At 38.7% G+C, this 25,777-nt stretch overlaps 2 protein-coding genes across 5 annotated transcripts in view; both read right to left on the reverse strand.

The window, feature by feature from the left end:
- The window catches only part of cpne7 (copine VII), a 32,884-nt gene extending 18,887 nt beyond the window's left edge, over positions 1–13,997 (reverse strand). The window contains exons 1-10 of one of the 2 annotated variants that reach the window (XM_079340040.1): positions 13,846–13,997; positions 12,363–12,683; positions 7,540–7,722; positions 6,624–6,698; positions 4,446–4,520; positions 1,088–1,171; positions 911–1,000; positions 568–666; positions 388–474; positions 41–100 (exon numbers count right to left, since the gene is read on the reverse strand). In XM_079340040.1, the coding sequence (XP_079196166.1) occupies positions 41–100; positions 388–474; positions 568–666; positions 911–1,000; positions 1,088–1,171; positions 4,446–4,520; positions 6,624–6,698; positions 7,540–7,722; positions 12,363–12,536 (927 nt within the window). In that variant the 5' untranslated portion in view covers positions 12,537–12,683; positions 13,846–13,997. Of the gene's footprint in view, positions 1–40; positions 101–387; positions 475–567; positions 667–910; positions 1,001–1,087; positions 1,172–4,445; positions 4,521–6,623; positions 6,699–7,539; positions 7,723–12,362; positions 12,684–13,837 lie in introns of both variants that reach the window. The other variant, XM_079340041.1, reaches the window with a different exon arrangement.
- A 5,485-nt stretch (positions 13,998–19,482) lies between these two features.
- rpl13 (ribosomal protein L13) lies at positions 19,483–23,546 on the reverse strand. Of its 3 annotated transcripts, none has more exons than XM_079340059.1 (6): positions 23,442–23,546; positions 22,871–22,988; positions 22,007–22,148; positions 21,033–21,206; positions 20,191–20,247; positions 19,483–19,689 (listed from the first exon to the last, which is right to left on the reverse strand). In XM_079340059.1, the coding sequence occupies exons 2-6, from the start codon at positions 22,972–22,974 to the stop codon at positions 19,531–19,533; spliced, it is 636 nt and encodes a 211-aa protein (XP_079196185.1). In that variant the 5' UTR covers positions 22,975–22,988; positions 23,442–23,546; the 3' UTR covers positions 19,483–19,530. The 3 variants fall into 3 exon arrangements, with proteins under 3 accessions (XP_079196185.1, XP_079196186.1, XP_079196187.1); XM_079340060.1 differs by having other exon boundaries at positions 23,391–23,460; XM_079340061.1 differs by having other exon boundaries at positions 23,401–23,442.
- Positions 23,547–25,777: the final 2,231 nt, after the last annotated feature.

The raw sequence follows: 25,777 nt of genomic DNA on the forward strand, positions 1-25,777 counted from the left end.
AAACAGGGAAGCGTTATTAATCACAGATGGCTCAATTTACCGTAAAATGGATCTGGCATCCTCCCATGATGTAATCCAAAAAGGAGTAAACTCTGTGGAGCTGCAAGAAAAAAAAAACATATCTCCATAAGGCAAACCTCAGAGAGGATGCTTGGATTGAAGAGTGAATATATTTCGCGATGTTTATATAAGCATCTGGTCATTAAAACTGTACTAACTCAACAAATCTGTTTCCTGTAAAGGCATAAAATGTGTTATTCATATAAAATTATTCTCGGTGCAAACAGCTAAGAAATGTTTTCATTTGGGTGTACAGTGAGAGAATAAATATTTATTTTTTCAATATATATATATAGTATGCACAGAATTTCTGCAGCAGATTTCTACCTTCAGGTCACTGAGGATGACGACTCCTGAATTTTTGTAGTTTCTCTTCTTCTGTTTGTACTTCGGATTCACACAATCCCACGTCACCTGAAGAGAAGAGGTTAAAGATGAAGACAGAAAATCCACTTATAACCACATATCCTAAGGATTTTCTTTCTCTGTGATCCTATGTTCACTGACCTTATTCCCACTTGAGATTTTCTGCATTTCCCTGAATGTAGCGTAGAACTCGCCGATGAAGTCATGCTTCCCCCTGGAGTCGTAATCCCACACTAGGCACTATTGCACATAAAGGCAACACTGTTTACAACCTTTTCTGAGCAGTTCTGGCAGCACACAAGGTATCAGAAAATATGTCTTGATACGTTTATTAAACTATATTCTTACTTATTTCAAGTCCATGAATTTAAAATGCACGTTCATTATGACCTTGATTTCTGATTCCAGTGGAAACATACTGCCTGTCCACTTTGTGAGTCACTGATCACCGTAGCTTTTACTGCTGTGATTAAAGGTGCCATACCTTGAGCTTGCGGTCCTCATCACAGCTGCACAGGGATATGAGCGACACTTTGAAAGGCTCCCACACAGGATTGAGGTTGTTTTTAATAACCTGTTGGAGTAGTTTACCATTTTATATAAGGCATAGTGGTAGAAACAGCTGTTGTTGAAAGAGTAGACACAGTATGATCATATTTACCTCAGTTCTGTGCACAAGCTGTTCAGTTTCATCATCATTGATTCGGTAAATTTCCAAAAAAGGGTCTGACTTACTGAAGAGATCCTGCAGAAGAGAGAAGAATATCAAAACTACTGGCCAACTGACTGCCGATTATAGTGCAGGACAGTGAATCAATTTGGGCAAAAAAAGATGAGTAAATCAAAATACGGTGAGTGTAATGCTAAGTTTAGCTATCCAAAGTGCATGCAAATCAAATTAAGTAAAGTATGCTCAAATTAATGTTCTCATAAAAGCCGTCCAATGAAATTGAGATCTATAGAAAATGAAAAGAAATGCCAACCCATGTTACATTTGACAATGATTTAAGATTAAGCCTATTCTTAAAGTTAATGAGTCAGGTAAGGTTTGCTGATATTTACTGAGACACTTTGTTAAATGTAATATTTTAGGAAAGGAAAAAAAAAGATTCAAATGGGCCAAACTCTGATTAGTAGCTGATTGAAGAGGTAGTTGTCTCTGTGATTTAAGGCCAGGGAGAAGCAGGAATTACATTCACAGCACAGCATGGGGGCTTTTTTTGGATTTGGGACATCATCAAAGATTGATTCAGAGGAATCAGAGAATAGGTCAGAGGATATTGTTGTTAATTGCTTTGTTTGTAAAGCCCTTTGCACTACATTATTATCGTATGAAAAGTGCTGTACAAAGTAAAATTGATTGATAACTGTTGTCTCAAAGCCTTACATATGATCCATAAATGTCTAATAATTTCAGAGGTAGCAATAAATGTACACTTTCTTTCGCACTTCATTACATCCCATGTCCTGAAGGTTATCTAAAATAGCCCAGTAATGGGGTTGTCATCATTGCCATCGTGCATTCCAATTAACTCAAAGGTGGCTGTGTCCATGTCCATTGTCAGTGTCATAAAAATCCGCACTAACCTCGAATAACGCACATTATTTTTGAATCTTTAACAGTTAATTGCTGTAGCCCTAAATGATCCTCTGTTTCTACATGTGTCTGATGAGCAACACTGATTATTCACATCAATCGATTCTTCAGGGAGGAAAACAAATAATTACTGTGTGTGTGTTTGTCTGGTTAGAGGGGTTTGTGTACACCACATGAGACACTTAATTCTGCATTTCCCGCCACATTAGCCAGAAACACCTCCTGAGGGACAGGAGCAAAAAGAGCAGTATAGCTTTCTCTCTTTGTCGTTATGGTAACAGCAAGCCAGGGGCATGGGTAGCATGAACTGATCTGAGACACATGTCCAAATTTAATCCTAGGCTAACAATAACTCACATGTTAATCATTTCCAATTAGCACAATTATTGGTATATCATCATTTATCCTCCTGTTCATTAGCGTCCATACTGGGATCCTTCAATATTCACTGCAGGCTGAGAGGTAATACAGCAGACAGGAAGCTAATTACATAGAGTTTGTTTTTTTACTCATCCTTGCTGTGTGTGTGTGTGTGTGTGTGTGTGTGTGTGTGTGTTTGTGTGTGTGCATGTGCGCACGTTTGTGTGTGTCAGATAAACGGTTGCACCCAAGAGATCCATAGCAGCTAATTAGCATTGTGAGGAAAATGTATGAGTGAGTGATACACATGACTGCAGAATGTAATTATTAGAGGAAGTTAAATAATTATATGAAACCAGTTTAAAGTAAGACAGAAGCTAAAAGGGGTACTGCGTCTCACCTCCTGACAGTCGTAACTTTGGTTGATGTAAAATACTTTTTCACACTACTTAGCTATTTGAAGGAAGAATGTGAAATGCTTTCAGTCGATGTCGCCCTGGAGCACCAGCATTAAACCAAAACAAACAAACTGTTTTTTGGCAACAGCTCCGCTTTCCTCCAGTGGCACACTTTCGACCCCTCTGCACGAACGAGTTGTGAATTCGAACGCACCATAATTAGGCACCATTAAGCGCATGTAGCGAAATATTTTTCCTTTGATTGAGCTGCAATTACCTGTGGTCTGCATTGTTGTGTTAGTAGGCTAATACTAGGCACACTTTGGTTAACTCATAGCCTCATATTGCACATAAATTGACAAGGAATGGCCATGATCTAAAACACACTTACGTGACAACAAATTAAGCAGTGAGTATACTATGTTATTCTTCTTTTCTCGAGTCCTTGACTAAAACAGCTTTATACATGAGGCCGTCCCCTCCATGTAAACATAATGTAAACACAACTCCCCAAACCATACAACTGGTGGGACTCATGCTGCTCACTCATTGTAGGCAGGCATGACTAAGAGAGACATTTACATAGGATACACTTGATTTGGGCTATATTTATGTGTAAAATGTTGCACTTTCTTCCTTTATAGTTGAATTGAGCTTCCTTGCCTTCCTGAGGTGCTCCCGTTCTTTGAATGGATATGTAGGCTTCACACATCGCTCCAACTCTATCCATCTCACCCAAAATCAGCTTTTGTAATGATTAGTGAAAAAAAGTCCACTCATGTGTCCCAGTTCACCACAATTAAACACTGTTGCTTCACAGTTGTGTGCCCACATTTAAACCGTCAAAACTTTAACTGTGATGTATTTGAATGTGGAGGGGAAAAAAGCAGCAAAGGGGATTCACCAGGATTTCTGTATAACTCTAGTTCTACTGCAGACTGGAATTATGCAGGGGCCATGACGCACATTAAAGCAAGCTGTTTTTCCCCCCGTGGCTTTTGTGTAAGAATCAGGTTCAATTTCCAACTGAGCAGGTGAAGGTGCGAACTGCCAAAATAAAAATAAGTGATGTAGAAAATTCAAATTGAACACCACCGGGGATCAAGGTCAACCTGTGACTATTGAATCCTAAGGCTTGCTGCTAAGAACACGGGTGAGTTCAGATCATCAGAGCTGTGATTGGATGAGAGCTCCCGCTGTCTTTTTGATTGAAATGTGCCTTCAGCAAACTCTGACAGTGTGAGAGCAGGAGCAGCTAAGGTCAGTGATATCCAGCCTTAAAGAGATCGCATGAAATCAACCATTGAAAACACCTATAATGTGAGATATTATTCACCATTATGTACATGTGACACTAGTATACTCACAAATCATCAATGTACTTTCGCACTTGAAAACATGTTATCAACATCGAGTTTTGATTTAAGCATTTAATTTCTTTGCTCTTGCTCCAACATAAAATAAGTCATCACTTGTGTATGACTGAAATATAATCTTTACTTCAAGGCACATGATGCATTGTGGGGTTATTTTGAGCTTGAACTTCAGTACCATAACGATGATATTACTTTTACTACTATCCCTGTCTAGTGCTATTAAAATACATGTTATGACAAATCATGCTCACAGTTGCTATTTCTATCAGAACCATGTTGTTTCCTCACCTTATCATCGAGCTTCTTGGCACAGAAGGAGAGCTCCAGATATCCGTTGTTGCCAGAGATTTCCTCAGCATGGACCTGAAATTATACAAGACTTAAAATGTCAATGTTTTGTAAATATGATATTTCATGGCAGTTTTGAAAAATATAAATTGTGTGGTATTTAGAGAAACTCACAATTCATCTGTACTTGTACTTAAATTTCAATATTATTAAGAGGATAGACATTATGATGGCTGCCATTGTGACAGTCACACAAGTTTCATTGTAAGTTTGTATACACCATTTCTATTAATTAATTAATAGCAGTGTGTGGTGAGCAGATAACAAAGTGAAGTGCTTTTTACTTAACACAGAATTGTTACCATTAAAATTGGTCCCAGTATAAATCCTTTTTTGCTTCTAAGCACCCAATGTATTAATTTAATAATATGAACATTTAACTTTTTATATGTATGAACTGCAATCTTTTTGTCTTATGTGTTTACAAAAAAGAAATTTCAGATGTGCCATTTTTAAGAATCAGCACACATTCTGCTGCTTAAACAGGGCTGCCTGACATAACACAGAGGTTCGCTTTCTCTCCATTTTAAACTGACAGAAACGTACATCAAACTTTGAGCTGAGAGCTTGCACAGCCTAGACTTGAGAGTAATGATTGACAAAGCAGCAAACGTGTACATTTTGCCAGACAGCGTTCTCTGACAGGTATAAAGTGAGAAAAAAAAGTCTTCATTAAAAGGTCTGGGCATAACGGTGTCTGAGTATTTCTCCTTGGCCTCTGTATGCTGTTCTATTTCAATCACTTTTTTTTTTATCAAATAATTATTCAACCAAGGTAGTCCCATTGAGATAACAACATCTTTTGCACAGAACTGTGTGCTGAACCTCTGATGTTTTAATTTCATAATATATTTACATATTTTTCATTAACAGTTGCCTTTTGTTTTACTTAACCTGAAAACCCCACATAGCTACCTTTAAACTTTGCTACCAAGGTGGAAAATGAGACAATCAGGATACACTTTGAGCTGAGAACTAAGTAATCAACTCTTCACAGAGACATTTAACTCACATTTAACTTCGCCTAGTTGGTGGTTCTTCTCCTGTGTTTATGGCTGCTGTACCTACTTTACATTGTTATAAATAACAAAAGCAAAGACCCAACAGACAGACCTTGTTCCTGGTAATGATGATACCTATACATGGAAGCAATAATCCACCCTGCAGCCATACTAACTCTGATAAATGAACTGATAAATATCTAAACTCTCTATATGGGTGCAACAAGCAGAGAAGAATCAAAAAGATATTATAAATGCAGAAAACAAACAAAGACAGCATGTGTGGGTAGCAGCTAGATGCTTGGATGAGGGTTTAACATCATGAAGCTCCGAATTCTCAATATTTGCTGAAAGAGATGGTCAAAAATCCCCTTGAGTAAATTCTCACTTTTATCCTCCAGACCTTATAAAAGGTCTTTGCTGTGGGCTGTGGTTGGAAAAAACTCCAATTCTGGCAAGAGATGAAATGATGATGATTTTTAATGGATGAGTTTTTTCTAACTTTTCCTCTCAGCACAAAGATTCAGGTTTTCGGATCTCAGGCCAGGTCAGTACTGTATGCAGAGATGAAGGTGAAAAGCTTCCTCCCACTTGTGGAGGGTTGTATTGTAGTGTACCAGTCCACAACCTGTATGTGCTGTGTATGGTTAAGTGGAACACTGACCTGATCTGATTGTGTTGTGTTTATATGGATCCACCAATCCCTAATTAGCTATAAGATAATGGTTAATAGGCCAATATGATTTATTTTTTCATCAATCTCATGTTATGCACTTTCAAATGCATGCATCATTTGGATGGATTTTCTTCATTGAGAAAGTGTACTTTTAACAACTGTAAAGACAACAAACATTATATACTGTATAACAGATAGACAACAGAACAGATGAACAGATAAGGAATTTAAGATAGACAAAATAAAAGCTTGTAATGATGCTTCCGCAGATGCACAGATGTAGACAGATCTCTTTCTGCTAATACCAGCAATTTTCCATTCATTACTTCTCTTGGCTTTGCTGCCCATTAGTCGCTACCATCCATTTCTCTTACATGCAGCAATTCAGACAAATCCATCTTCCAGAGCAGTAAGGTAATGAGCATGCTGTAAGAAGCCTACCGTGATGGTGGATTTGCCTGCATATTTTCCATACTTCAGCAACAATGGCTTCATCATCTTCTTTTGGGCAACAATCTTCAAAAGAAAAAAGTACATATTGGTGTTAGAACGTAAATACCAAGGGCCTGATTTACTAAGATCCTGATTAAAGAGAACTAAATTGCCTGTTCACTCCAAAAGATTGCACGTTCGATTTTTGGGCATTTTGTGCGTGAAGAGAAGAGAAGCAAATGAACACATTTTCGTGTTATCGAAGATAAATCTAAATATAACAAAAACAACATTTGGCTGATCAGAAAACCACAGCATTAAACATGACCCCTCTTTTCTTTCCTCCTTTTTTTAATGAATTGTCATACATTGCGCAGGAGGTGAGAGCTGTTATCTATCTATCTATCTATCTATCTATCTATCTATCTATCTATCTATCTATCTATCTATCTATCTATCTATCTATCTATCTATCTAGCTAGCTAGCTAGCTAGCTAGCTATCTATCTATCTATCTATCTATCTGTATTTTATTTATTTAAATGCACAGGTCTGTTTACTTCCTTCAGAGTTGAAGTGCTTAGAGTGCATAAAGTGTCTGCCACTGGATGTAAAGTGTAAAATTATTTAAGTAAAAAAGTGCTGGAGTATTGCACATGATTATGAGGTACTGATGTAAATTGGACATTTGCCCTCAAACCTGTAACTTTAAAGTGATGTTGTGATTGCACCTTGCCTTACTGCACCCAGTTTGCACAGACATGTTGGCGCATACTATTGCATAGGAAAAGCAAACGTAGATGTATTTATGTATGCATAATTAGAAGTAGATGGTTAGACATGGTCACAGATCTGGTTTATTCTGAGCAACAGCCTGAATGACCCTTGAAAGTGGTAAAGCATATACACACATTTCATCTACGTACCTGGCCCAGAGTGCACTCCACCCCACCCAGAAAGTCATCATCACGGGTCCCGATGCTGTGGGTGCCGTGGATGTCATAGACCTCAAATCGCAGCTTCTGGACCTCCTCAAAGTAGTAGTCCAATGAGAAAACCTTAGCAAAGACTGGGTGCAAGTTGCTCTTGATCACTTCTGTCCTGTCAAGCTGAGAGAGGAGAAAATTAATAAGATTTTAATATTTCACACACTTCCAAGTAATATATTTAAATGTAGTATTTTCAATATACTAAAAGCCTGATTAAAGCAGTAGCACACCTTATGGGTAGTCAAACTCTCTTGGACAGAGCAATAGCACTTCTGCAGACTGTATCCAGTATCATTGTGCAGCAAGATCACTCAGAAGTAGGATAGAAATGTTTAACAGATTTTTCTTATTTTAAGGAGAAGGGGAAATATTATTAAATTCAGACAAGAGCATGATTTTTCGCATGCCTGGACATGTAATTGTCCATGCTTATATTTGGCTGACAGTTAGAAGTTCTTGGAGGCCCCAATAACTCATAATATAGGATTTAGCTCCCAAACAGATCAATGGACATGAATGTCTTTACTGTCCAATTTGTTACAAGACTTAAACCTCAATCTATGAAAACCAGCAGAATAGACTCATCAGAAAGCACAATCTGCAGATGATCTGTTGGCAATAAATTTAAGAGTGAGTATAGAGCTTTCATTCGTTTGTTACACGTTTATCCTAAACATAGACACATAGCCTCGGATACAGTTTTTTAGTCACAGTCCAAAGTCGAGAAAAAATAAATACAACTGAAAGAAAGAATGAAAAAAGAAAGAAACCCTATAGAAACATTTTATTGAGTGAATGCATTTTGTCCCATGTGCTGATGTAAAGATTTATTGAGGCCACTATCGATGACATTTATCTGATTCTGAGTGGGATAGCTTTCAGTTTATTCAGCTTCAGGGGGATATTGGATAGGAAGGCAATAATGGAAAAGCTTAAACAAAGGAAACATTGTCTTTGTTCGCCTATAGCCACCCCCCCCCCCCCCCCCCCCCCTTGTGTTAGTCCAGCAAAACCCCTTGATGATCAAAAATGATCAAAGGCATTTTACAATTGATATCAACCAACATTTCAAGCTGTGTCTGAATCTCTTAAAGCTCATTTTGTAAAAACATGGACATCAGTATTTCCATCATTAAGCAACTATTACATTTCACATTATGTTCATGACATCCTGCCTTATACTACTTAAGCCTGACCTTTACTTGATTCACCATGGGCCACATGTACAGCCTGTGTTTCTTGGCATCGGCATAAAAGTTTCTGAACTCTTATGAAAGGTTAAACTTAATTTTTCTGAAAATGATCCCCCAATTGGTTTGTGAACGCTCATGATTCAACAGGCTGCTTCAAAACCTGCCATCGGTAACTGTGACAAGCAGCTATAAAAAACAAAAAAACAATTAACAATATTTCATCAAACCATTCAGTGACCCCTTGTTCCCTTTGAGCAGGGGCATCTTTCATCATCCAGAAAGAGAGCACTCCTGTTAGAAAAGAGATGTTTCATCACAGGATTAAAGTGATGTCTCAGACTCTATTGATCTGCAGAGGACGTTACATCTAATGGGACAAGTTTACCAGAAATGAGCCAACAAACCTCGCTACCTGTATGCATTCGTCCTCATTATCTTTTCCGAACAGTTACTCAAGTTTTTTTTTCTTGGTAACCTCATCTGTTGAGCCCTTTCCTTGTTTGTTGTAATTCTGCATTTTTTTGTATCCTTGCTTCACTCTGTTGCCTGTATGTTTGCTGAGGATGGACTGCTGCCCAAAACATTCATGCATGAATAAACATTTTAATTGGACTGCTGTCCTGCTCCTGTTGTTTTCAATTTCGCTTTTAAGCATTCAGCACAACAGGGTTGAAAGTGTTGAACCATTACATTACTTTTTTTTTGCCTTTTTATCAATATGCAATTCAATTTGTTATTTAGTAAATTCGGAAACAATTCACATCTCAAAACGCTTGAACTAAAACATAAACAGTACATTGTCCTTGTCATGGTTCTAGACGTACAACCAGAATATTTCTAAATACTGGCTTAGAAATATTGATGGCAGAAATCCCTCCCTTATCTCCAATCATTCCCATCTCTCATTATTATCTTTGCCTGCCTTCTCCTTCTCTATTTGTGCCATCTGGATGGACAGATTTGGGATGAGTCTGATGAGTCTGTTTGTTGTTGAAAGCTTATCAGAGCTATGGAGGATAGGTTGTGCTGAAGCCTGAAATGCCTGTCTGTTGCTGGTGTGGGGCCAGGAACTACAGAGTTTCCTGACATGGAAAATTAAAGCTTTCTCTGATCAGTACTGACAGGTATGTATAGCTGTATCTGTCATAGTAAGCTTCGATAGTTCGGGTTAGATATCAAGTAATAGATTTGAATAAACTCATTAGTCCAGTTGACTGAAGAAAAAGTACATTTTTATCCCCACCTTCTTTGCATAATTCTTTATAATGTGCTTGAAGAAATCAGGTGGTGAATTAAGGCTATAAAGACAAAGTACTTCAACAAACAGCAGTAAGTCAAGGGGGCTTACAGTTTGAGATCAGAGCAGAGAAAGATGTGAGTGGGCTCAGTCTCTTACTCAGTTGTTGACGTAAGTAAACAATTTGCACAAGCAGCGGTGCTGAGGGATTTGACAGCGGAGGATTGTAAAGCGGTGTGCACTGTCAGTACTGTGAATTCACAGAGAGATACAGAGGTAGAAGTGGAAGAAAGTCAAACTCTGATTTAATCAACAGCTAGTAATAATAGGCGTTTTAAAGTCCTGAAACTCATTTCTTAAAGCCTCTAGAATTCTAGCTTAATATAAAGAAATGCTTAGGTTAGAAATTAGAGTATACATAACTATCCATACAAAAATAAGAAAAAACTAATTGAAAGTTGATGATTGAAAACAACTCAATTTGAAGTTTGAAATTTTTTTCAAGACAGTGTGTGTGTGACCTACCAAATAGATTGACTCTCTACAGTCCACACATAAACAATGCTGTTTGACAACTGGTTTAGTGGAGCTCTAGACAGTATGTTTTAATCGTTTCAGTCAGAATCAGAGGATAAAAGTCCTTTTTTTTTAAATTGCCCCCCAATGACAATTTTTTATTTATTTTTTTTGCCATCTGAAAATTATTCACGTAACAGAATATTTTCTGTCTGTATTATTGATAACAGTTGAAAGTTAAAAGTCTATACATGTAAATTACTATTCAGCTCTAGCCTTTGTTACAATACAAGGTTATTTGATTTTTTTGGGCTGTTGTATTCTTTTGTGATTTCATTTTGTGTTACCAGTGTTTAATAGTCCTGATAATTAACAGGGGTCTCTAAAAAGTATGTTTGCCTGAGTTTGCAGCTACAGACGGCTGTTACAACACTAAACACTAACTAACACATAAAATTCTGATTGTCCTCAGCCGATAGCTTTATGTCAAATACAGCCTCTGTGAGATGAAACGGTGAAAAGTCTGTTGGATCTCACAGAGATGCAGGAGAATTTCAATATTTTTATTTTATTTTTTATCCACAGTTAAGGCAGATGGTGCCTGTTGTTAACAATATAGTACTGTAGGAAAGACTGGTTGTGTATTGTATAACTGGACTATGGACAGACAGACAGACAGACAGACAGACAGACAGACAGACAGACAGACAGACAGACAGACAGACAGACAGACAGACAGACAGACAGACAGACAGACAGACAGACAGACACACAGACACACAGACAGACACACAGACAGACACACACACAGACAGACAGACACACACACACACAGACACACAGACAGACCTGACATCATTATATGTATTGGCTTTAGTAACCAGAGCTTAAAATAGCCACACATATACGCTATATGGTACTCAGGTCAATCCTCTCATGTAACAACCTACTTACAACCAAGAAAAATCCATAACCGCTGTGTGCGCCAAACTATCAGCTGAGCACTTTTATCATCACTTGCCACAAAATATCGTATCCTTACTCCACATTCACACAGCCCTAACATTACTGTTATCTTCTTTAAAAATCAGAATCAAGCTGAATCACCACCAATTTCAATAAAATTGGAGGTTTTTGTTGGATGAGGGGTTGTTAGACAATAAATCTATATAATTACATATTATCTGCCACATTTTAACACTGGGACATCTTGGCACACCTTCATATAAAACCAGCTCGATTAATGGGGAAGTAAGAGACCTGCTGCCTGGCCTCAAATCAGCTTCGGACTCATCCAAGAAAGTAAACACTAACATCTTCATACAGTATAAACAGAGTTTTGTCCAATAATCTGCATCCTACAGAAGAGACAATCTGTCAGACAGCTGTTATGTGCTCCTCTGCCTCTTCCAAATGCATGAAAGAACTGCTGAAAGTTCCCCAAACTAATAACAGATTTATCTGGTCGGGGACCAGTGTATAGTAGTTCCCACATAAACACTGCTTCATCATAAAATATGACTGTTTCCAGATTTCTCATAACAGATTATGGGGGGAGTATTGGCAAAGTGTGCATTCCCCTAACTATTAAGAGAACAAGTGCACAGATCATCTAAACATGCCGTAATTTGAGTAATTTGAAATTCTGCATACGTTTGATTCAGAGTAGCCAACAATTCTTTTGATAGGGAGATAAATAAAAGATGGTGGATACATTTTTCCAAGCCTAATTATGTCGCCTATTGAATTTGTCCCATAAAGTCCAAGTAGCATTTGTCAGATTGCAAAAAAAGAGAAAAGAACAGGGGGCTCACCTCTGTCCACTGCCCGTTGGTCTGTACCATGAGTATGACACAGGGGTCTGACTTGTTCAGCGTGTCTCGGTCCAGCAGAGCTTTGCAAGACACCCGCAGCTCCACTTTGGAGACGCAGGTAGCCGGGCCACTGAGGCTGGTCGCAGGGGAGGTGGCCTCCTGAACGTCATTCATCTTGGCTCAGGGCAAAAGGAACTGCGAACCAGTGGAGCGGTGTGAGTGATGTGAGGATGTTGGTCGTTGCTCCGAGGGGATGGGTAAATATAGTGGTGGGTAGCTCAGTAAAGACAAGACACGCTCCTCGGAGACAAGCTCTTTTGACTTGATGACACACACAAAAAAAAGAAGACAGACTTCTGTTAAGTTCCAAGGAAGCAAGAAAAACTCTGCTATCACTGCCTGTCTGAGATATCCCCATGTGAAGAGGATCCTCTCACCTCCGTGACGATGAGAGACAGCACGAGAAGCTGGGACTTTAGAAGTCTCAATCAAACCACTGAAACAATTTAATAAAGACAGTGCTTCTCCTTTCTGAATGCTCTTGACTCCCATATGAGAGACAACCATGGGTTCCTCCGCATTACAACACAGTCCACAGGTACAAAAACATAGACTTGACTTTCATTTTCCAAACATTTGCTATTAAAACCCTGTTTCTAGTCCTAAACATAAGGTAGAAAACAAGTTAGGGACAACACGCTATTTTCTCTCTTCTAAACAGTGGGTTGACAAACAAAAGTGGCTGATAAAGTCAGGAATCCCACTGACATAACTGAGAGAAAACTATAACATAACTGAGAAAAAAGATGAAGTGCCCTTAAGAAAAGCGGTCCCCCCCTCCTCCCCCCAGTGTCGCATTCTTAGGAGACAAACGAACAAGAGCGTAGTGTGTGTGTGTGTGTGTGTGTGTGTGTGTGTGTGTGTGTGTGTGTGTGTGTGTGTGTGTGTGTGTGTGTGTGTGTGTGTGTGTGTGTGTGTGTGTGTTTGGCTCACAGCACCACGGACAGCGCCCGCGGTTTGTTCACCAGCTGTGGGTCTCGAGACCAGATGTGACCCAAAAGCATCAATCTAACATGTAACTAGCTCGTTGCTCTAAATACATTCACACTCAGGGGGCATGATAAACGCACCAAGCGAAAGTTGAACTGTTTTAAAAACCTCTTGGTAATGCAACACGTCCGCGAAAGAACGAGATGCTGCCGATTTCATCCAACTACTTCGAGAAGGCGATACGGGAAAAGCTGAACGGTCCGATAATAATTTGCAACAATAAAACAACTCTGCTAGAAATTTGGGACAAGTAAAGTCGGCGTTTTTTGTTTTCTTGCAAATCACAAAGCTTTGTCATACAAAGAAAAATAAAGCTACTTTCAAAACATCGTTTCTCATTGACAGTCTGCGTCGAGTCCTCATCAAAAACAACAAAACATCAAGTCTGCTGACGGTCAAGTAGGCTATAAGAAACATAAACTCACTTCCCTACCTTTCGTTGTTCCTTACTCTCAAACACTTGTTTAATCCGCTCCCATATTAACACACTGCTTGATGATCTTTTTTTCCACCACTGAAACTCATTGGTTAGGCTGCTGAGGAGGGAGTAGGCTTGTCGAGATTGGGAGTGGAGAGAGTCCAGCTGCTGATGTAAGGATGGAGGGGAGGTTTTAACTGGGACAAGATTATTGCGAGTTCGATTTAAGAACCGAGCCTCAAATGCAAACCACAAGACACGTAAAGAATGCGTTACAAAAGAACTTAGACTGAAAACATCTGGAAAAATACATTTTGTTTGGAAATCAAGAGAAGTCTAAAGGTATGACAACCTTGTAAAAAAAAAAAAAAAAAACCGACACGACCATAGTCAAATACATCTAAACTTATTGTAGACTTTCACACTTTAAACTTAATGTAATTTTATAGAGATAGTTAATCATCCTCTGTAGCCACAGTAAATTGCTTTTGATTCACTGTAGCTTACCGACTGATTTTATTCAGACATCTGATTTGACCGACAATCAGTAAAATTTCATGAAACTCTTTGTAGCTCATTTACGATGCCGGTACACATTTCACTCACGTGAACAGACATTCAAGTCTCTATTGTTGTTGAATTCATAACAATATAACCCTTGTCAAATGTAAAAATAAAATAGCCCATGATTCCTATCACAATGTTTTACAGTCACTGGGCATGAAATAAAAAAATACTGTAAGCTAAATTACATGTAAAATATGTGAAATTTGTTTTCATGGTACACTTTCATAAATTCCAATTGCTCTATCAAATCTGCGAACTGTAGTGATACTGGATTATTTCTTTTAATTTAGTATGATACTGATATCTTATTTTAAAGGTGTTGGCAGATACAGAAAATGTGCCATGACCTTAACATTATGACAATGCACTGTGTCATACTGTTAGTTTAACATAATGTTTACACATTGATGGTACTGTATAACCAAGCTTTGCATACTGTGGACAAACATGTTTTGCTTCATAGACAGATGTTCCTGCTGCTACACCAGCAGCAATTGGAAAACATTACGTAATCTCTGATCATAGTAGGAACCATTTTCCTGCATTAACTGGACCTTTTGTTGAACAATGACTTTATAATCTAAAATGAGATGCATGGACACCAAAGCACATGTGAAGATAAAAGGGGAACTTGAAGCAAGGACGATAACCATCTCTGTTAGCTAATTTGCACTTAGAAAAGAAGACAATTTATCTGTGTGTCAAGGGGTTGTGGCTGGCTTAGTCCCATCTCATAAAGAAATGCATAGGAAGCACATGAGGAAAGGACATATGAGGGACATAAAAGGATGGATTTTCCCGTAGCAGCCCATCCATACCAAAGCTCCATGTGGGAGCTCTAGACAGCTGAGGACCTATGACTCTTTGCTCTTTTCCTGTTATTAAAAGCACACACACCTCGCACACACACATAGCTATTTACTCTATGTGAACATACACTGTAGCCAAATGTTACATAAAAAAGATCATGACCTGATTCATTGTGTAGATTTTCAATTGACAGCAATGTATGTTATGCAAGGTATTGTTTAAACACATTTATGCTGGAATCTTTTCACAGTCCGCCCACTAATGTATTATTTTCATGAATGTATTTCCAGACATTGCATAACATTTATAGATTTTTAGATTGCACTGAGGCTCCTGCAGAATTCTGCAAAACAGAGCAAAGGCTATGTAAGAAAAAAAGCTGCTAACAGGACAAACAGAATCACTTTGGAAAATTTGGATTCATCAGACCTACACTTAAAATTAGAAAATAAAAGCCTTGGTTTAACTGTTTAAAAGCATTGTGTTGGCTTGGCTGTAAGTTGAAGAGCACTTTTGTAAGATTTTGTTCCTGAATACTTTGAAATATCAGGACTCAAAAGTGTCCTTCAAATAGAAAGACATTCTTTTCCATTAAAGCTTTGCAGCATTACAACTTGTCTTCGATTTAAAGAGGACAAGGCTGATTCTTTGAGAGCCTCAGAAGCTTTCAGCTAGATTTACAACGTAAGAAGGAGAAAAAAAAAGGCAGGTCAATTGATTGCAGCAACTACCAGCTTTTTATAATCTCCTTGGTTAAGATAAGCAATTTTACCTTTTTTTGGTGAAATTTTCCAACCCACGCCTCTGAGTGCATACTGTTTGAAACACTGGATCTGGCTGTTTTCTGACATCACCTCCAATCAGTTTTTCTTTTTATTTTCTGCAGTTCTCACTCCGAGTGCCTTTTCTTCCACGAGTACAGAGAGTCGCTCTACTTTGGGCCTCACACCTGAGCCCTGTCACACCACAGCTCAGAACAGCGGCCATCTGTTGCTGCTGCTGTGTCTCAACACCTCACAGGATGTTCTCCGAATTTACACATGGTTGATCTACGCTATCCTCCTTCACTTCTATTTAGCGCTCGGCTTGGTGATTCTGACCAAATTGCGTGCATTACTCATAGCATGGTCTCTTAGCATGGCCTAATGCACTCACATTTTCTGTCTAACTAACTCCTGTTTGTGTCACATCATCCACCGCTAGCTCCCTGGAGAAGAAGTCATTTTGAGTGTAGGTAGATGTTTTTATGCACACCATTGATTCTTTAGTCTAATGGTAATCAATCAGTTTGATTGTGTTTCAGCTCTGCTTTGAGGCTTCTAGAGCGGGAATGTTATCTATTTGAGTGTCCTTAGTCATCATTATGTTTGCCTCACTGACCTGCTGTCAAGCACATCAGTTCCTTTTTATGCTGTAAACATGATACACAGTGCATCACAATGAAGAAGGGGAAGGGGGTAAGATAAAAGCAGACAGCACTAGGGAAGTACTTCATTTCATTTGGATAGAAGTAATAGTCCCTGTAGAGATATGGATTTTCAGTGTTAGATCAAATGAGCAACACCAAAAAACAAGATGTTGCACAGAAATTGGCACCTGAAAGTGAAGAGAATAGTCGAGGCAATATTCGTGATGACAAGCTGTAACCAAACCAGCAGGGGTGTTTACAGGGATGGTGCCAATTAAAGGTGGTAACTCAAAACTTACTGAGAATTCCAAAGTAGTAATATTAAGATGTTTGATTAATCTGAGTGTAGCATTAAAGCTCCAGTTAGGAACTCTTGTTTTCTGTCCACTTTTTTTTTTTTTACATAGAAAAGTCATTATTCTGTTCTCTACTGTTCTTTCTTCTTGATGGTGAAATGTATCACTTTGTATCACAAAAAACTTTACCATGGGAAAACTTTTTCAAGTCAATTTCTGCAGCATACTGTTCATCATGTCCCCTGACACCTATCCACCCTCAGTAGCAGTTTCAGGAATTGAAAATAACATGGAACAAGTCAGTCACTTTGCTGATTTATCTCATGAAGAGGCTGTTTCACAAACAGCCAAAATCTCCTCATGTGAGCTTTAAAGTGAAAGCTTCATAAAACATTGACATCACTGTGTTGTTATTGGTAGGTCTTTTATCATTTAGAACACATTTCAAATGATACATTTACAACTTTATCTTCACATTTCAGTAAATATTGCTGTAAAAACAAAGCTTTTCTAAAAACCTGTGATCGCATGTTTCCACAATCCAATTAATGAATTGATCTGAACAATCTTGCTCCACAAATGGTGCCTCATTTAGAATCCCAAAATATAACATTCCCAGTGATGAACCAAGTGGGACAAGGAAGCAGATCCTTAACCATAGAGACACTAAAATTAGATATGTCTGCTACTTCTGAATGATTTCAGACTTAAGTGACAGACTGAATTGTTGTCACATATACCGATCAATGAATGGACTAACCGTCTCAGCTCTGGGTCAGTCTGGGATCATATAAATTGACCTTATTAACATAATCCTCTTTTTTCCTCATGTGACTGCTTATCTAAACAAAAACAAAAATTAAGCTATTTGCATCAAGTGATGTTGATTTATGGTTTATCTGGTAGTGATTGCATGAAAAGTTTCCCATAGTTCAAACAAAATTTACATTTCTGGTCATCAACACCTTTGAGGCGTTTTATATGGTTTTAAACAATAGTGATATATGAGACACATCAAGGAAAATTCTCTTCATCCTTGTATTCTGGTACATTTGAATGAGCTAAAGTAGTTTTTTTGTGAAGTGCCCTAACTTTAGGAAATATACCACCATCTTTTGCAGTACCTATTTAAGCAGTGTCAATCACCCTTGGTCTAAAATGACTTGATGGTCCACTCATCTCCATTATCTGAATAATTTATCTGCATGCAGATGTCTGGAACACAGTCAGACACCTAAGGAGACACAGACAAGGACGTTTTAGACTCACCTAATCTTGCTCCTGCAGTCTGTGTATGTTGTTGTTTGTACTGGACATTTTCTGAAGGTAATAACTAATACAATCTAAATAGGCTATGTCACTTTTTATAGGGTTGTCTTTCCTCCCTATTAGTCATTTAGCTATTCAGTTCACTTTTATCTGAACTACACCGTACACTCATCATGTGCAAATAGTTTAGGAATGTCTCAGTTGTCATAGCAATGATCCATATTAGCAGTCGGTTTTGCTTCACATCTGTCAGCTCTTAACCTTCTGTATGTAAATTTAAAAAAAATACTTTTCCCACTGCCAGAAGCTGAGAACAAAATTGTCCCAGTGGGAAGAGATTTTTTTTTTTTCCCATTCTCCACTCCTATCATGTCCTTTCCCTGCCTGTGAGGTTCTTATTGACCTCCACCACAGCTACCTGTATTCAGCCAAAGTGGAAACTGCACTGGTCTTTCACAGATGTGAGACGTTTCATTTGGCTCAGACTTCATTCTTGGTGAACGTCTGAATAATATGCTAACTGCATCTCTTTGAATTAATATGCATCTACGTGTCATATGCTTCTTTCGTCTGACAGTTCCTGACATAATCTAGGGACAAAAATGGTCAATTCTACTCCAATTACACTTTCACTACAGGCGAATAACAGGCTTTCAAAATACTGACGTGAGCTTTTCGTAAATGTCTTACATCTCCTAACATAAAAAAAAAAAAAAAAAAAGAAGTTGCATCTCACTCACCTTCAATTGTCAATGAATGGGAAGACATTTTGAGACTCTGATGCCACCTACTGTCGCAACCATGAGCTCAATGTCAGGTTTTGCAGCACAGCATGAAGCATTTCAGGCTCGCGTCAACATCTAGCAAACGAGTGTGAAAAAGTAGTTAATGTGTTTCACACCATCAACTGCACTTACTGCCTACAAGTACAGATACATGTACTCTTGCTACAGATCTGAGGGGATAATCCTTATCAAAGTCATTGAACTGTGTGATGTCACAGAAGTTGCAGAACAGGTGTTACAATTGTTTTAACAATGCAGAAGACCATTCAACTGCTTCAGTTTCATGGTTCATCATACATTGCTTTTACCTTTGGTTCATATAGCAGAGGTATTAATTATCTGCTCTGCCATTAAACAAACTGATTCAAAGTCCTTTTCAGTTTACATTCCTTTGTTCCCATTGTGTTTGTGTTCCCCAAAAGTTTACCAGTCACACTCACTTTGATACCAAGCAATGACCAAGTCCCCTGAACGACTGGACGTTACAGTTCTTAAGTTCACAATGACGACGCTCACATTATTCTTTTTATACACTTTATTTTGCAAAGTTCGGTTTAGTCTTTTTTCACTTCTTCTTCTCCACGTCCTGCTCAGCAGCCTCTTTGGCTCTCTTGGCACGGATGCCGAAAAGACGAGCGTTTGCACGAGCCATACGCAGGCTGGCGAAAGCCTTGAAGTTCTTCTCATCCTCAGAGATAACCCTGGCCTTCTCCTTCTTGTGCGCCTGGAAAAAAAAAAGATAAACTGTGAACACTTAAGACTCCCTTCCACATATTACTTTGTTTTGTCCAAACAGGCAATTTTATGTCAACTGAACAAGTGCAAGGCATCAACATGTCGGGGGGAGGGTTAAAAAAAGCAGTCATCAGAAAAAGGGTTCAAAGTTTCATCAAAGTAGTACAGAGATTCCGGAGATTTGTCATCATTTGACTGCTGAGAAGGCTGAATATACATCACTGACATGGTGTCGAGTATGTTCATGGCTGACAACAAAATCCAACAAGTTCAATGTTAACCGTTAGCACAAAAAAAGGATTATTTTTTGGCAAATGTGATTAACAATTAATGAAAAGGCCGAAAAAATACCCAGACACCTCAATTAAAATCGAGTGTTGTGGTTTAACGTCTGTGGTCAGATGAACGATACCGTCGTATATTCAAAAACATGAATAAGAACATGAAGGTAATGGGGTTGTTTGCTCTTCATGAAAATGACACTACTTACACTTTTGATGGGCATGACTGGACCAGCAAGCTGAGTGGCCATCTTAAGCTCCTCCTCCTGAAAACAATCAAAATGGTTAAATCTCTAGGGAAATCAAAAACTCATGTTTCCAGGAAAGATTTGTTCAAACCTGAGAAAAACACTGTGCTAATTAAAGTCAAGTCTTTTCATCCAAGCAATCCACTAAAAGACAATGTGTTTTATTATCAGCACCATCATCAAACATCACTGCAGCAACAAGATTATTTTTTCAACTTAAAAATCAAAGTGCTACTTCAACAGAATACAGCCTGTAACAGGTCCAAATTTTTTTTTTAGAAAGGAAAGCTAATCATCCTCAGTGAAGGTGCATGCATGAACAGCCAAACTTCTCATTAAACAGTGAAAAGATTATTGTGGATATTTCATAAGTATTGTGCACAGTTTGAATAAATTATACTTTGATAGGGTTTCATTTGAGCTTCAGGTAAACCCTGGTCCTTTTTAATTTCATTACATCACATAAATTCCTATTAGTGTTTTGATTGATGTGTGGGAGGACATGCTGGTAGTTAAATGGAGTCTGAAGGGTCAAATGTAGGTCCAGATAAATTACAGCACAGATCAATGCTGTTGCTTTCATTTTCACATCACAGGGAGACAACGAAAACTAATCGTTCAATATTCATCGTCACGTCGCTCCATCTAACCACACGTCACTACCGAGTGTTTGAACACTTCAGATAAATGAGCAAACGAGTTTTAAAACAAGTTTTAAACTACTACTAGAGTCTGTCACTGGCTTCGAATATTTAGAGGTACGTTTGTTTCTTTCACATTCTAAGCAACAATAGGAAACTCACAGTGCTGTCTCCCTTCTTGGGGGCAGAGGCCTTCCTGGGGAACAGAATGAGCTTGGATCGGTACTCCTTCAGGCGCTGCACGTTGGCCTGAAGAGATTCTGTGGATCTGTTACGTCTGCGAGAGTCAACTGAGATGCCGATGGTGCGGGCTGTCTTTTTGTGGATGCCAGCGGCCTGCAACAAAGGGTAGTGCACATTAGTTTGAAATGCATACAACACCCTTTACTTTGCCATATTGGGTTTGGTTTATGAATTGCCGTTAATGAAAAGCAGTCATCAGAAAAGGGGTTCACAGTATTCATCAAGTAAATACAGAGATTCCGGAGATTTGTCGTCATCTGACTGCTGCCACAAAATACAGTTAGTGTTCATTTAGCTGGATGTGATGACCCACGAGCATGGGTACATCTTGCACTATTATTTTTCACGGATCAGATTTCACGCCAATTACTCACAGCTCAACATCTAGCTGTATACTGTCCAATAATAATTTAACTGCACAAAGGTTAACAATGGGGTTTGATCCAACACAGGTCGACTCGCCCTCGGTTGATGCACATCAACAGTCACTTAGCCTTACTCCCACAATAGGAGAGCACATGGGAGGAGAGACGAGGTACACTGTGCCAAGAACATCCAAGACTTTGAACAGCACTTGGTGCTATACACCCAGCGGGTTTCTTTTGGGTGGGATGCATGATTCATCCAAACAGTTGACTTTTTGCTTTGCATGCACTGCTGAAGAGCATTTCTAACATAGAGCTCACCTTGCTAAAAATGAAGTTTACAGGCCTGTCATGCTGGAAGACAAATTATCGCTCCCAAAAAAATGCACAAGAAAGATCAGTTTCTATCACTCTTCCTCCTTAAACTGGCTTTACTTGCTAATAAAATTTGAAAGACTGCCAACTTATGGGGAAGGAGTGTGAATGGAGTCATTTGGAAAACATTTACAAGGGACAACAAAATATTACCTTGAGCTCCTCCAGGGTGAAACCACGTCCAGCACGGACCTTGGTGTGGTACCTGATGGTGGGACACCTGACCTGTGGCCTCAGTGGTCCACCGACAGGGCGAGGTGCAATGAGACGGGCCTTTGCCTGGCGGGCCTTTCGCCTATCAATAACAATATTACAAACATTAGTTATAAAAGAACTTTTACAGTCTATGTGAAGTCTATTTATTCCTGATCACATTTTCCACTGCATCGCAGTCATGTTGAAAACTCCATGTTCTAGCTGCTGGACCTATGGTGGGAAAAGGCTGCTTGCCGCAAACAATACCGGGACACACGACATATTGATCCAATACTAAATCTTTGAATAAGGTCTGCAGCTTTAAATGCATTGACTCAGGTATCAAACTATGCACACAATGTCTAGTACAATGCACTGCTTTGATTGTTCAGCACTTTGTATTACATTTCTCACATACAAAAAGTGCTATATAAATACAGTTAAATGATTGATTGATAGTAAAGAGTGGTCGCTTCAAAACAGCCACAAGACCTGGTTAGTCCTTAGAAACAGACAATTACCTATGACTCATGTTTGTCAATGCAAACTGAATACTAAGCCACCCAACTTTTAATAACACACCTCGGTAGTGCTTAGTTCTTGCAATAGTCAATCATTTCGAACCAACAAATGCTGCAATACAAATATCAAATTGAGGTGTTTGTTGACAGGCTAACAGGCTGTATCCGATTCAATTTGTTAGCAGGAAATAAAGTTCTATGAACGTGGATCCCTTTTTTAGCTGATGCTAAATCATTCATGTCTCTAAAGGGCTTAAAGTTTCATCGTCACTGTTAGTAGCAGGAGGGAGACTTCTCTCACCTGCGGATCTTCCTGGCTGGCTGGTTGAACCAGGTGCGCACTCGTTTCTGCCAGTCTTTGTGGAAGTGAGGGTTCAGGAGCATTCCATTCCGGCTGGGGGCCATGGCTGCCTACTTCCCTGAAGAGAAAGCACGGACACATGGACATGAGCAGGCTGACATGCCGGCACATCATCATCCGCCACCGAGCGACGTGCCAGATGCTAAGCTAACAGGCTGCTGAGGTTAACGCCGTCTGTGTAGGCAGCCTGTTTATGTTAAAGGTCGGTGTACACTATTATAAACATCTCTGCAATAACGCGTTTACGTAAAATTAACTGAATCAACTTTATATTAAGCTGTAACTACAGAGACTGGCTGTATGGTCAATGCTAACAGTCACACACCGACACCACTTCAATGTTGATTGTATTACTGAGGTTGAAAAACACATAAATAATAACAATAATCCTCTTATTATAAAGGTAAGGAAACACGCTATTTGACACTGTACATGAACGTCACAAAATACGAGTAAATACCAAGGATTACAGTAGATTGTTGTTAAATTAGTGGAGGATAATTTCTCATACCTACGAGGGAGGAAAATGGCCGAAAGGAAAAAGGAAGTTGAGTGGCGGTGCATTCTGGGATATGTGTCTTCCAGCCAATGATCGAGGTCGAACAGACTCCTTTAGAGGAGGAGAAGAAGAAATAGACGGTCCTAGACGTAATTGGCATGTTTCATTAAAAAAAATAATTATTTGAGGTATTAAGTGATTGTATGAAAATTGAGAGGGTTATATGTTGTGAAAAAAATAATCATCTTTAAAGCATGTAAATGTCTGCAGTCTTTTTAAAATAAGAATGGCATAATTAATTTGCTTATCATTACTTAAGGTTAGAATGATCTTATTTTACATGTTAGACAAAACTTTTTTTGTATTTTATCTTTTTATTTTGTCCTCATCATTCAGTCTGTGGTATATATTTACAAAGCAAATTTCATACAAATCAAATGCAATTCAAATTGCATTAGAAAAAAAAGCAATAGGTGAAATATGTAATTTTAAACAAGAGGTGGGTGATTTTGAAACAATATCCTCCGCTTATTACCCTGTATAATGTTTTAAAATGCACAAAACTGAGCTAATAAGTTTAGTCTGTTTAATAAATGTCTCTGTAGGGGGTCCGGATGTCATCAGATAGACATCAGAAATGTCTCTCCTAATTATGATAAATTTTTATGCACAATTTGAAGGTTTTCTGCTCCACTTTAAAATGATTTACGTATGTGTCCTCTTTTGAGTCTTTAAATCTATTTTAGAGTTCAGATACATTTTCACACAGTTAGTAAAATAAAAATATGTGTACTTTAAATGTTATACGTTAACACTCTGACACATGATGATCAAACTAAAATATACTAAAAGAAGATTTTTATTCTTAGAGGGGGCGGGACATCTTTGATTGACAGACTGGCCTTGTGTCCATGTGTCCGTGCTTTCTCTTCAGGGAAGTAGGCAGCCATGGCCCCCTGCCGGAATGGAATGCTCCTGAACCCTCAGGCCACCATGGCTATTCACTCTCACCTGCCTGCTGCACACTGAACGAGAGGAGAAAGAGCTTCTGACTAGAAATTTATGAATAGAAATAAATGATTGAACTAGTAAAAAACAGACCTGTCGATCGCCTTCCTCCCTTTCATAATGCTGTTTCATCCTTGTTTCAGTTATCACAACAGGTGAGCTTCAGGTGGAGAGGCTTAGTAACTCGTAAAATAAGAGAGAGCAGAAAACACAGACAGCAGCATTTTAAACACTGGGGTTATATCTCCATTATTGTCTAAGCTCTGTGTGAATCTCAACAGGCTTCAACAACCTTGTCACAGCGTAGTGTGTAGTGGCTCATTTCTTCTATCCAACCATGAAGCGGCAGCATAAGACAACTCAACTGCTTCAGCCCCTTCACCTGAAAACAAAGCATACAGGATTGTTGAGCAACCTTGGTGAATATACAAATACAATTAAAACACCACACATTGTGTGGTTAGTTGTATCATCACTTTTAAGATAGATAGATAGATAGATAGATAGATAGATAGATAGATATGACAGACAGACACCAGTGCAACAAGAAGGTGATCTTTGGTTGATTATTTTGAAGCAAGATATCAACTTGAACAAGTCAAGTGTAACAAGGTTTCGGTACAATAGGCAGTTTTTTGAGTGACGTGTATATAACTGGGACTTCAAGTTTACAGCTCTTATGGATACATTATCAGCCAGGGAGGGCAGATTTTTGTCCAGTTGCTGATTCTAAAAACACAGCTTCATTAATCATTAATAAACATGTTGCTGCAATCTCTGCCTATCTTCACCTGAGGGCAAAGGTCAAGGTGTGTGGAACAATAATGAGCAGAAGAAAGCATAATGCTCCGTCAGCGCATGTACATCTACATAATATGAACAGTTTACCCCTTACAACACTTGTACAGAACCCTTTATGCGATTGTGAATTGGTATCATCTTAAACAAATGCCCTCACAAATCTTTCTTACATGTTTCAAGCCAAGAATACCATTTTTACTGGCTTTGTATGTCTTTATTTCATTGATAGGACAGTGGATAGAGTCCCAAGCCAAGGAGAACATTGGGAATTGACATGCAGGAAAGGAGCCACAGGTTGGATTCAAACACAGGCCGCCTGCTTTAGAGCAGTGACTCTCAAAGTGGGGTCCCAGGACCCCCAAGGGTCCACAAACCACAGCTTGGGGATCCACGGAATAAATTGTAAAAGTGGGCTGTATCATTGAAAGAGCATATATACAAACAGGGACCTCTGCCAACAATAAAATCACCCATTTTTCCCCAATACCTCAGCCAACTCCAGTTTTTGTGTCGCAATGAAAAAAAGAAACATCTTGGAG

The sequence above is a fragment of the Symphodus melops genome (assembly GCF_947650265.1).
Source record: "Symphodus melops genome assembly, chromosome: 3".
Lineage (NCBI taxonomy): Eukaryota > Metazoa > Chordata > Actinopteri > Labriformes > Labridae > Symphodus > Symphodus melops.

What these genes read in the sequence shown, in the direction of transcription:
- rpl13 (XM_079340059.1), bottom strand. Translation starts at nt 22,974, where the DNA reads ATGGCCCCCAGCCGGAATGGAATGCTCCTGAACCCTCACTTCCACAAA. An exon ending in CCAGCCAGGAAGATCCGCAG is followed by an intron (nt 22,149 to 22,870) that starts GTGAGAGAAGTC and finishes TGTTATTGATAG; the next exon opens with GCGAAAGGCCCGCCAGGCAA. An exon ending in CAGTCATGCCCATCAAAAGT is followed by an intron (nt 19,690 to 20,190) that starts GTAAGTAGTGTC and finishes TTTTTTTTCCAG; the next exon opens with GCGCACAAGAAGGAGAAGGC.